Raw genomic sequence first — 13,130 nt, forward strand, 5'->3', positions numbered from 1 at the left:
GACTACAGCCACTGGGGGTCCAAGAAGGGGGACCCTTTGGGATCAGCTTATCTTCAAGAGGGAGTTGTTTGAAGGGAACATACCCTTTTGGGACTAGTCTTATTATGTATTTTTTTTAATCCCTACCTTTTAATAGCTATAACTTTATTTATTTTCTATTTTTCTTTGAAGGGAAAGACTCATTGCGTCTATGGCAGGTATGCAAACGTGTGCCCAATGGGAACAAGGACTGATATAAGTGGGTACATTAAGTGCTATAGAATATGTCGGCAAACATGAATAACGTACTTTGGTGCAGTTTTCACAAACGACATCCTTAACACTCTCGGTGGAGATAAAATGCTGCAGGCAGTTATCAAGGGTCATGGCGCGGCCCTGGTGGGAGAATAAGGCAAAATGTTTTATGAATAGAAGTATGCAGATCTACACAATTCCAAAGTTAAAGAAATTATCACTTCTTTTACAGCCAGTTTGGAACCCTCTAAGGGTCCTATTGCACAGAGCGATTTTTAACGACTAATGATAAACGATCGCAAACTAGATTGTTTATCGTTAACATGAAATGTTCCCCATATTACACACAACGATAATCGTTAGATACGGCCGTTATAATGATCATTATTACGATCGTTACTTAAATCGTTTATTCCTTCTGATCCCAGCAAAACAATGAACAATGCGGAACTTGAGCGAACGAATGTGGAATTATAGCGAACGATTAACGATAATTTTAGGTTCAGATCTAAATCAACACCCATTTAGAGCAACAGCAAACATAGACTGTGCAAAAAGAATTGCTCTTCTGTTTTCAGCTCTGCGACCACCTCTGGTAGCCACAAGCGGAGCTCATGGGGCCAGGGAGCCTTCGTTCTAGAGAGGTGTGGGTCCAGAGTTGAACCCTGCATCTATGGGACATTTATGTCCTATGCTGTAGATACATGTCCCAGAGGGGTATACCCCTTTAAATTATTTTAGTAAGACAGACTGTATTACCGAAGCTTGAAATGAGTTTTCATTTATTTTTCGATCATTTTATTGATCTAAAACATATGATACACTGACAAATATTGTTTTTATTGATGCTGGATTAGCATAATCTTATACTAATATTACTTTTTATTAACGGCTATCTATCTATCTATCTATCTATCTATCACGTGGAACGCTGAATGCAGCAACATGCATTACACACACCATATTGGGGATACCAGCCTAATCTGGTGGCATATGCCGGGATGCATTTACAATGTGCAGTTCATCATATTAAAGCATAAGATTACAAAGAGCCATGACTAAGGACTGTTGAGTTCGAAACACGTCAGCATTTTAAGGCATTGAAATAAAATTCTGATACTTTCATACTGAAAGCTGAAGAGACTTGTGGTATTTTTTCCTATATATATCTAACTATCTATCTATCTTCACACACATTATAAGACAGAACAAAAAAACGGGGAATTGTTTTAGTCATCTACTTTCTTAGCATACTTACCCAAGAAGCAGAAGGAATACTTAAGGACAGGCTGTCAAAAGTGTCATATCTCATTGGGCTCTAAAAGAAGAGAGATATAAATAAAGCTTTGCTTTTCATGGCTGATGGAAACATGACATATTATACGCCCACAACCTCTAATGTCATTGCGCTGGGATAACAGACGACTCCACGTAGTCTAACATTTTCAAGCATACATGAACCATATTTATTTGTTGCAGTAATTGTCATTTACAAGGGTTTTTTTCACTCTCTAAATGAATAAATTGCATGAGGCCCCTTAACACCACACCTATTTTGGGCTTTAAAAAAGAAGTCCAGCGAAAATTTTTATTAAAGTGTTGTATTGCCCCCCAAAAGTTACCAATATGCACATATTACTGGAAATGCTTATAAAGTGCTTTTTTCCTGCACTTACTACTGCATCAAGGCTTCGCTTCCTGGATAAAATGGTGATGTCACGACCAACTCCCAGAGCTGTGTGGGCTGTGGCTGCTGGAGAGGATGATGGCAGAGGGATGCTCAGTGTCCCTCCAGTGCCCTGTGTCCCTCTGCCATCATCCTCTCCAGCAGCCACAGCCCGCACAGCTCTGGGAGTCGGGTCGTGACATCACCTTTTTATCCAGGAAGCGAAGCCTTGTTGCAGCAGTGTCACGACCCGACTCCCAGAGCTGTGCGGGCTGTGGCTACTGGAGAGGATGATGGCAGAGGGACACTGAGGGACACAGGGCACTGAAGGGACACTGAGCATTCCCCTGCCATCATCCTCTCCAGCAGCCACAGCCCGCACAGCTCTGGGAGTCGGGTCGTGACATCACCATTTTATCCAGGAAGTGAAACCTTGATGCATTAGTAAGTGCAGGGAAAAAAGCACTTAATAAGCATTTCACGAAATAAGTGTATATTGGTAACTTTTTAGGGGGCAATACAATACAATACTTAAAAATTTTCACCGTACCATTAAAGTGTAACTGTAATTTCTGGCAGCTTTTCACGTGTGCACATGAGTAGCTTCTGGCCAATATGTAACTTGTATAAGGCATGGCCTAGTCTTTATAATGGCTCCAATGCACTGCACACCCAGGCAGCAGAAGCATGGAGCAGTATTGATCAGTCTAATCTGTGAATCAAGCCCTGGGGTGAGATTTGATACTCACAGTTAGCACTTTGCAGTCTCTATTAGCTTCTGGCTGTCTCTAATTACTCCAACCCCCTACCTTGCCCCGTCCTGTTTACAAACTTTAGGCCCTATTACACCAAGCGATCAGCCATATTTGGCTGACAATGACTTGATGTAATAACTCCTGTGAAAGGGCAACAATGAGCCGACATGCATGATGTCGGCTGATCCTTGTCTTTCAAGATGTTGAAAAAAAAACAAAAAAACAGGACGACAGTGATGGTCTGCTGGCCACTATGTCCTATGGGCTCCCAGGACAATCTAAAGATCATCTATGAAGCCCCTCCTGCAGCTCCCAACAGCCCCCTGCTGTTACCCACTTGCTATTGATGCGTGTAATAGTGCCGGCAGCAAGCAGGGAACGAGGAGCGATTGAGCACTGATCTGACAGGTCGGTCAGCTTGCTCCTCCAGATTGGCCCATGTAATGGGGCCTTTGAGTAGCATGTAACTGAACCCTCAATGAGCTGCTAGTCCTTATAGGCAATCTGTCAGTTATACACTGACAGGTAGCCTATAAGGCCTTTGCTCTGGTAGGTTGTGGGTAGTCACCCACAATTTATTCATGCATGGAGGGGGGTTATAGGGTAACAGAAAAAGCCTCCTCCCTCTAACCAACTTGATGCCAAAGGTTAGACCCTTATTAATCATTACGTGATGTATACCTGAGGAATTAGTCACCACTTCATGATTATGCTTATCCCTGTGAATATGACTGTCAGGTTTGAAAACAATTTACTGAAGATATATTCCTACCTGGTGTTGACAGTGCTTGCATACCATGTTACTGGTTAGTCTTCCATGAAAAGGGTGTTGAGATTTCCACTGCCTAGGAATGGGGTTTAACACCCCTACAGAGGACAACAATTAATTTTGGTAGGTACTTACAACTTAATTTCTTTATGAATTATTATTTAAAAACTAGAGAAACACTAAATATTCTTCTTCTTCATCAAACTCAACAAAAATGATTTGTTTGCAGCTGTGCACCAGGACATACCTTGGGTCCTGCAGTGAATTTGCCTGTTGGTGCTCTGAGGAGCCTGTAAACAAACAATATTGCACAGAAACATAATGTAACAAAACATTAATGATATAGGTTATCAAGCATGTTCATTAAAGGGGTTGTCCAAGCCAAAAATTATTCTGTACTGGTTTGGACTGGTATACAAAAAAATAAAAGAAATTGTTATATTTAGCTGCCCTGATCCCTCACCGTCGCCATTGAGCAGACACTTCCTGTGTGTTGAAATAAAAGGAGAAAGCACTGCTGGGACTGGGAGGGAGAATAAAACCTTTTTTTATTTATTTCACCGCCAAATCCCATACACCAGAATTTTATGGGTTGGACAACCTTTTAAAATTCAGAGCAATCTTATTCCCCAAAAACACTTGCCACATAAATCTAAGATGGATTATATTTTAATACTATACTACTACTACTTAGAGTACTACTACACTAGAGTTTCTATAAGCTTGGTCTAGAGCAGGGGTGGGAAACCTCCGGCCCGCGGGCCGCATCCGGCCCCTGAGACCTCCCGATGCGGCCCGCAGCTCCCCTGTGATGCGCGCCGCTCTGGAGGAGGAAGGAGCCGGCATACACAGCATCCTCCGGTGTCTGTGACAGCTGCCGGACACAGGAGGATGCTGTCTATGCCGGCTTCTTCCCCAGCAGAGCGGCGCGTGTCTTCAGTCTCCTGCGGGCCCCGCGCGATGACGTCATTTCATCGCGCGCCGCCTGCAGGAGAAGACCGGCACAGAGGACCTGGGACAGAAGAGGACATGGGCAGCGTGGGAGCGGAGGTAAGGTGAGTGGGATGTTTATTTTTTTTATTTGGGGGTTAACTAGGCCACCAGGGACATGCCTGATGGGGGTTAACTAGGCCACCAGGTACATGCCTGATGGGGGTTAACTAGGCCACCAGGGACATGCCTGATGAGGGTTAACTAGGCCACCAGGGACATGCCTGATGGGGGTTAACTAGGCCACCAGGGACATGCCTGATGGGGGTTAACTAGGCCACCAGGGACATGCCTGATGGGGGTTAACTAGGCCACCAGGGACATGCCTGATGGGGGTTAACTAGGCCACCAGGGACATGCCTGATGGGGGTTAACTAGGCCACCAGGGACATGCCTGATCGGGGTTAACTAGTCCACCAGGGACATGACTGATGGGGGTTAACTAGGCCTACCAGAGGCATCACTGGGGGGGTTAACTAGGCTACCAGGGACATGCCTGATCGGGGTTAACTAGGCCACCAGGGACATGCCTGATGGGGGTTAACTAGGCCTACCAGAGGCATCACTGGGGGGGTTAACTAGGCTACCAGGGACATGACTTGGGGGTTAACTAGACTACAAGGGGCATCACTGGGGGGGTTAACTACAATAGCAGGGGCACTGGGGGAACAATACTTTGCCTTGCCCCGGGTGCTGCAAACCCACGCTACTAACTGCCGCACACGGTATGCGGCCCTCGAATCATTTTATTAATGCCCGACCGGCCCTCGACATGGAAAAGGTTCCCCACCCCTGGTCTAGAGCAAGAAGAAGAACTTAAAGGAGAGGTTTTTTTTTATTAAAGTATTGTATTGCTCCCCCAAAAGTTATACAAATTATCAATATACACTTATTACAGGAAATGCTTATAAAGTGCTTTTTCCCTGCACTTAATACTGCATCAAGGCTTCGCTTCCTGGATAACATGGTGATGTCACTTCCTGGATAACATGGTGATGTCACTTCCTGGATAACATGGTGATGTCACGACCCGACTCCCAGAGCTGTGTGGGCTGTGGCTGCTGGAGAGGATGATGGCAGGGGGACACTGAGGGACACAGGGCATTGGAGGGACACTGAGCATCCCTCTGCCATCATCCTCTCCAGCAGCCACAGCCCGCACAGCTCTGGGAGTCGGGACGTGACATCACCATTTCCCGGAAAAAAGCACTTTATAAGCCTTTCCCATAAGTGTATCTTGGTGATTTGTATAACTTTTGGGGGGCAATACAATACTTTATTAAAAATTTTTTCTCAACTTCCCCTTTAAACCTGGTGAGCCAAACACCTTTTTAAATACAATTCCTACAAATGTTCTCTTTGCTATAAAACAAAAGAGGACTTGCATGAGAAGTCCACCAAAGTCCAAAAGTTCTCTGGCATGTCCTCAGTCCCACAACTACCAGAGAATTATGAGTGTCAAACACAGATCACAATGTGCCTAGTTCCTCTTTATTTAGCAAGCGGTATGCTGAGGAGGTATGCTAATCTACTCCCTGTTGCTCCAGACTTAATTTCTGCAGACTAGAGATGAGCGCAACTCGGGCATGCTCTGGTTGGTCCGAACTTGAGCATTTGGCATTTGATTTGTGGTGGCTGAAGAAGTTGGATGCAGACCTAGAGAATTATGAAAAACATAGATAAAGCTTACGGCTATAGCCATGTTTGCCAGGCAGCCTTAGGGATGCATTTAACTTCTGCAGCCATCGCTAATGAAATGACGGACGGATCCAAGTTAGCTCTAGTTGTGATCATCTTTACTGCAGACTAGTTAAACAAGACATATCTTATTACAGTATGGTTAAAAAGGAACTTTTCTTTATTGCATTGACCAGATAAAAATAACTAAAAACATCCCAAATTTTGCCTTCTATGGCTTCCACTGGGAGAATATTGTACTGAACGAAGCTGTCACTTGGTTTATGCTGCCTTAGATGAGGGAGGCATAACCTAGTGAGGGAAATGCTGAAAAGACCAATGAATTACTTACATCATTCAGTTCAGCCGTTCTCCTGATATATAGGATAATAGACTTCATGCTGCACCACTCCCTCCACCCTCTGTCTGCTGAATAACAGCTGTCTGCCTATACACAGTATAGATAGAAAACTGGCAATCAGCGTTCAGTTGGCAGAAAGAGCTGGTGCTCATGAATATCGAGGACTACTGGGCACATGCACATAATGGAGAGAACTAGTGTTAGGTGCTCAGAGTCCTCGTTATTCAAACAGTTATCTCCAGATTCTCTTTAAAGATATATCAAAATGTCTATTATTTTATTAAACATGTTAACAACTACAATAAATAAGGAAACGCTTACTTCTAAAGCATTGACATCAAACAGGTGTGTTACATGAGGCTTATGATCTCTCTCATCTTCCAATGATGATGTCAACACATGAAATAACTCATGGGCATCCTGCAGAATTAGAAAGCAAATTTGAGTTGAGACAACCTGCACATACAGTATTTTTGAGGATTTTTTTATAAGAAAATAACTGCAAAACACAAGCAAAACAGAGCGCTTTAAATCATTTACATGTATGATGTAGATCCTATTTACTACGGTGTATAAGCTGGTCTGCAGCAGTGCACTCCAGTGCATGCTGGGGGTCGACAAGGCCAAAGTTGTTTAGCTACATTTGATGGCAGAAGTTGCATCAACACATTAAAGGGATTATCCTGGATGAGAAAAACATAACTGCTTTCTTTCAAAAACAGCACCACTCTTGTCCCCAGTTTGTGTGAGATATTGCAGCTTAGTTCCACTGAAGTGAATGGAGCAGAGCTGTGATACTACACACAAAGCAAGGACGGGGATGGTTCTGTTTTTGAAAGAAAGCAGCTATATTTTTTTGAACCTAGATAACTCCTTTAATTCTTGTACAAGTGTCACAGATGCCAATACAAGCAGATTTACACTTTTCCAGAAGGCACCTCTGTCATAAGGAGAGTTAGAAGAGCTCCCCCTGCCAGAAGGGCAGAAGAAACGTTCAAATTTCTAATGTCCAAGCACCCAAGCTTGGAGACGCTTCCATGTTCGGTCGGGATTACACGCCTTATCAGACCCCTCTGCGGCAGCACAGATCCCGGGAGGTGACAGGCACGCTGGTCTGGGGATAGAATGCTTATAGGGATATCCGATCCCCACGCGCAGTCACAAGACCCACTACTATGCATATATGAATATACATAGTGGGCGGAGCGGGCTGGGCGGCACAGGAGGAGGCTGGCTGGGCGAGCTGAACAGGAGGGGAGGGGGCGCAGGGGGCGGACTGGTCGGGGCGGAGTGGTGCTCCCGGACCCAGGCGATGCTCCAAATGCTCTTAAGACCCAAATTTGCATAGGGGCAATTAGCGAATTTAAGAAGAATGCAGAGGCGCAGAGGAGCGTTTCTAACATCAATCTACTCCTAAGGTAAAGGGCTTCTGTGGCATATCAGCATATCTGATAGTGGCGCTTTAAGCCATATGTCAGTAAAAATGTCCAGCCTAGCTTCTTGTAAATTCTACAAACTATTGTGCTACACAAACTACACATACTGAGTATAAACTTTGATACCGAAAATTTTTTACAACAATGGATGCAGACATTAACTAACCTGCTCCTCAAAAGAAGAGATTTGCCACCTGTATGTTCTTAGAACATCTAGAAGAGGACTGGCATCCAACACCTCATCTTCTGCAGCCTCCTGATTAGATAACGCTATATAGTGATGGAAGAAAGTAAAACAATAAAAACCTTTTCACAGTGTATAGCTAAGATGACCATAAACTAGAGATTTTGGATGGCCAAAAAGGCAGATTTATACCATTTTCTGTTAGAGTCCTTTTACATGACCCAACATGAGGCAGTGCAAGCATGCAAATGAGTGCGGACCAGAGACATCGGAGCTCTTTCGCGGTGCCTTTACACTGCACAATAATCGAGCGGCTGGGCTGCACAAATGATACTTGATAATGTATTGTGCAGCCAAGGAAACTGACAGCACAAATATGTATATATCCATACTGTCAGGTTCCAGATCACACATGCAGTGCATATTTACCATCAGGGCTGCTGTGTGATCCGGCATTCCGCACTTTGGCTCTCGCGTCCTGCTTGCTGGTCTGAAGATACTGCCGGTGGCCAGAGAGCAAGATGGAAGAGCCAGAGAGAGGGGTTGCCGGATCTGCACGTTCTGGATATGGATATATGCATGTCCATGCTTGTCAGTTTTCCTTTGCTATCGGATGCACATCTCCTGTTTAAGGGTCTTTTCCAAAGGCCGATTCTCATCCAGTAGCGGCCCATGTAAAAGTGACAGCAATCAGCTGAAGTCCAGGAAAATGCCCGATTCATTGGCTGATCGCATCTTTCGGACTGCTTTAAAACTTATCAATGTTTTGGAATCAGAGACCTCCCAGCATTATGTCTTAATATGACGCTGGGAGGTCTCTGATTCTGGTCCATAACACCTTCTGTGCACGGATCATGTGAATTCCCACTAACAGAGAAATGGTACAACAAACAACTATAAGAAAATATGCTTCAAAATTGCTATTTCATAGGGAATAGCATTTACTATTTATCCCAGGATGGGCCACAGATCTGTAATAAACATGATAACATACAAGCCTCATAAATAGTTATACAGCATTTATTCTTTTAATATGACCTTTTAGAAGCTGCAGCAGAGTAACAGACAGGTACTTATGTGCTGTATCCTTCTGTTCTAGTTGATACTGTGATGTGAATTCTTCCAACCAATGAATAAAAGACGGACAGGCAGATAAACTTTGCAGCAACGAGTTCATAAAACAAGTGTTGCCCAAATTCAACAGTCCGGGTACAAGACCTAGTGAATAGAAGAACAGAAACTGATAGGAACAGCTATGTAATGGTACTGAAAATTCAATGTCAATAACTCGGCTATGCGCCTGAAACCATAAAGGGACACTTCTGTAAAAAATTATTTTTTGCCACAGGAACAAGTTATACGTGACAACATTCTTTATTGAGTGGATAGCTTTTTTATATTAGTCCCAGCATGCACTGCACCTCCTGCTCCGGCAGGCTAAACTTCCTGTCTATGTGCACTGATAGCATGGTTGTCATTATGGCCTTGCAGCATCAGGACTCGACCAGGGTCGACCATATGGAGAGGTCTGGGGTGGTAACCGGCTAGAGCAGCACTCCCTGCTGTTCTCCCTGGGACGTGTCTTCTGGAGAACATGATGGTCACGGAGGATGACTCCAGTCAGTGTTACAGATCCCCCCTCCTTCTCTCCTCCCCTCAGTTACCTGGTGTAAAAATACTGACAGCAGCAATATTATACTGAAGCAAAGGGGCACAGCCTCATTACCCCAGCACTGAAATCGCTTACACCCCTCAGCTTCAGTATAATTACGCTGCTATTGTCATTCCTGTCAGTTGTCAGGGCTCCTGACAACTCTGTTGAGTCCGGAAGCAGGGGAGGGTGACAGGGGCAAGCAGGGGCCAGGACACAGCAATATGATCAGACCACCGAGGCCTTGTGTGTCCTGTCATGGCATCTGGCATGTCTCCGCACTGCTTCTTCGTCTATAGTGAGGGTGAGTGCAGGGAAGAAAACAGCCGGGGGAGGTGTGTTTTTATTTTATGTTTATCTGCTCTGTACTGGTGTTTTATGAACATTGGCCCACATTCACTAAAACTGTCTAAAGCCCCTATTACACGGGCAATCAGAGTCCGGGGAACCCATAGGAGATATTGGAGGTCGGCCATCGCCGCTCCTGTTACGCAGGGAAACAGCAGCGGATCGTTTCTATCGTTGTCTTTCAACATGTTAAAAAAGATCAAAAGACAACGATCAGCTGCCATTTATTACATGAATCAATAATCAGCCAAATACGGCTGACAGTCGCTCTGTGTATTAGGGCCTTAAGTGCAAACTTAGACTAGACAATCTTTAAATCACCTAAAGACTGTCTAGTTTTTTGGTGCAAAGTTTACACCATCTATTACTTGGCTTGAAGTCTGCCAGAATATTCAGCCAGATTCAGGTGCATTTTTTGATGCAAAATAGATTACGCGCCATTTTTGCATAAAAAACGAAGTGGTGGGAAAGTGTTTAAAATTTATAATAAATATGCAGAAAAATTGTGTGCGCTTTTTCAGCCAAAATTCAGGCAGAGATACATCTCGGCCATTGTGTACCTTTATTCAAATTTAATTGCTATACTTGTTATATCATGTATTGGTCACAAATGTGCCTGTAAATGTGTGCATGTGTGTGTCTGCATGTGTACATAGGTAGGTATGTATGTGAGAGTGTGAATGTACGCCAACATGGGTGTATGTATGTGACTGTATGTACACGAGTGTGTATACTGTACGTATGCACTTAGGTAAGTAAACATTTTAGAAAGAGCACATCTGTGTATGCGAGGGTGCATGTCTAAGTGTGATTGTGTACTTGCAGGTATGAGTGTGCGAGTATGTGTGTGTATGCAAATGAGTATGGGTACATGTACATGTCAGTTTAGTGAGCATGTGTATATAAACTGTACATGACTGTATATTTTGGGTGTGAGCTCATACACATACGATTGCATTAAATTAATCTTTGCACGTGTCACTAAATCCCTGCTCATATCACACTATCTTAAAACTCTTTGAAGTAAATGCTGGGAAAAACGTATACCTCCAACAGACGGCTTCTAAGTATCGTACTGTGGGGGAATATAGCAGAAGATATTGCCCATAGCATCTAACTAAAAGAGTACACCGTCTGCCATGTGTATTTCGGCTTAAAAGAAAACGTTTCACTTTTTTATTATTATTTCTGTTATAGTGAAATGATGTTTCATAAAATAGTTAAATTTTCATTGGTGTTTTGGGTTCTTTTTAATTAATCATAATCTGCAGAACTGGGAGCAGTCGCCGTACAACACATACACAGATGCTTTCGGCAGCCCCAGTGCATAGAAAACAATAGACGGCTCCTATCCCATCTGCTTTGCAGAGTTGTGAAAAGATATGCGGATGTTTTCTTGTCCGTCGGCTGATCGCTGGCCCTTTTACACAGGCCAATCACAACACAAATATAGTACCGAGTGTACTATAGTGTATAGTAGGTAGCTATACAACAGGAATATATTAGCTGCTGGTTACCTTACCTTTCTTGCGCTTCTTTCTGTCTGTAATGGGCCCCCACAGAACATATATTCCGGCCGCCAGAGCCGCTGCAATCCCACCAATCATGCCCCAGTTCTTCATCATTTTACATCTGAAGTAAAAGAAATAGCAATATCTGTTAAAGCAATAAGCTTTAACATCTGAACATCTAAAGATACATATCAAATCTCATCTAATATACTATCATTGTTTCATTTATAATCCCAGGTTCTTAGGTCAAATCATAATGCAAGTTATCAATGAGAATGGTGAGTATTCATAATACTACACAAAGGGCATAGATGGAAGGTCGCCAGCTAGAGACACCCTCTATGTGTCAGAGAGGAAAGCCATAGGTAAACTCAGTGCACTTTGTCCCTATTCAAGGCCAGGATCAAGTCACCCGAGTGCTCACTGCTCCGCCGAAAGGACATTCACTGCATTCACACTCAGCTGACGCCTGCTAGCCCCTATGCAATGCTGCCAAAGAGTAATGGCCCTATTCCACAGAACGTTTGTCGTTCATAAATTCGCTAAAACGACCGCTCGTTAACGATTAATTCACGACTATATTTTGCGAACGACAACATATAACACATGAACGATAACGATTACTTTGCGGTCGTTACATGCTCGTTTAAAACGTTCGCCGGGGTGATAATTTGAATACAACACACCTAGTTTTTCAACACATTGGGTGAACGATTTCACGATTTCTAATTCAACAAAACGATTAGCGAATTATCGTTGAAAGACTAACGATTTTTTTTCGACATGTTGAAAAACATTTTATAACGACTGAACGACGATTTTGCTGTAGTCGTTCGATCGTTTACATCTATTCCACGGAACGATTATCGTTAACGAGCGGTCGTTTTAGCGAATTTATGAACGACAAACGTTCCGTGGAATAGGGCCATTACACGGCTTTGATGTCAGAGAAGGTCCTTTATGGTGCATTTACACAGAGAGATCTATCTGGCAGATTATTGGAGCCAAAGCCAGGAATGGATTTGAAAAGAGGCAAAATCTCAGTCTTTTCTTTAGGACCTGTTCTTTGTTTATAGTCTGTTCCTGGCTTTGGCTTTAAAGATCTGTCGGATACTGTCTCTCTGTGTAAACGCACCATTAGGCATCCAACAACTACTGTGGGGAAGTAAAGCACCTGGGTGAATTGAACCTGTCCTAGGATATAAAGCAATGGATAGACAGGAGGGGTGAGTTATTTTGGGCCACATTTCTTTGACTGAACCAGGAACAAAATGACAGTGTTTTACTGCTACAGTATGGCCCGGTTAGTCAATCTGATCCGTGGCGTAGGAATACTGACCACACGGGAGTCGTTCACCTGTGCCTAAACAGCCAATCTCAAGGAAGCCTACATATTACATAAACACTTGTAAATACTTACAGGTTAGTAGGAGGCTTTACTCCTGTTCTCATAACTGGAGATGCTATCTGGCTCTCTAGCAACTGTTAAAGGGGAAGTCCAGCTAAATTTTTTATTAAAGTATTGTATTGCCACCCAAAAATTATACA

General features: G+C 43.5%; 1 protein-coding gene across 1 annotated transcript in view; it reads right to left on the minus strand.

Annotated features, from left to right (window-relative positions):
- Positions 1-13,130, minus strand: part of USP30 (ubiquitin specific peptidase 30) — a 28,443-nt gene that overhangs the window by 10,701 nt on the left and 4,612 nt on the right. Inside the window, exons 2-9 of the mRNA XM_069961393.1 lie at positions 11,594-11,703; positions 9,111-9,290; positions 8,055-8,158; positions 6,774-6,872; positions 3,672-3,714; positions 3,428-3,522; positions 1,493-1,552; positions 289-375 (exon numbers count right to left, since the gene is read on the minus strand). Coding sequence (XP_069817494.1) covers positions 289-375; positions 1,493-1,552; positions 3,428-3,522; positions 3,672-3,714; positions 6,774-6,872; positions 8,055-8,158; positions 9,111-9,290; positions 11,594-11,703 — 778 coding nt within the window. The remainder of the gene's footprint in view (positions 1-288; positions 376-1,492; positions 1,553-3,427; positions 3,523-3,671; positions 3,715-6,773; positions 6,873-8,054; positions 8,159-9,110; positions 9,291-11,593; positions 11,704-13,130) is intronic.

The sequence above is a fragment of the Dendropsophus ebraccatus genome, chromosome 3 (assembly GCF_027789765.1).
Source record: "Dendropsophus ebraccatus isolate aDenEbr1 chromosome 3, aDenEbr1.pat, whole genome shotgun sequence".
Taxonomy (NCBI): domain Eukaryota; kingdom Metazoa; phylum Chordata; class Amphibia; order Anura; family Hylidae; genus Dendropsophus; species Dendropsophus ebraccatus.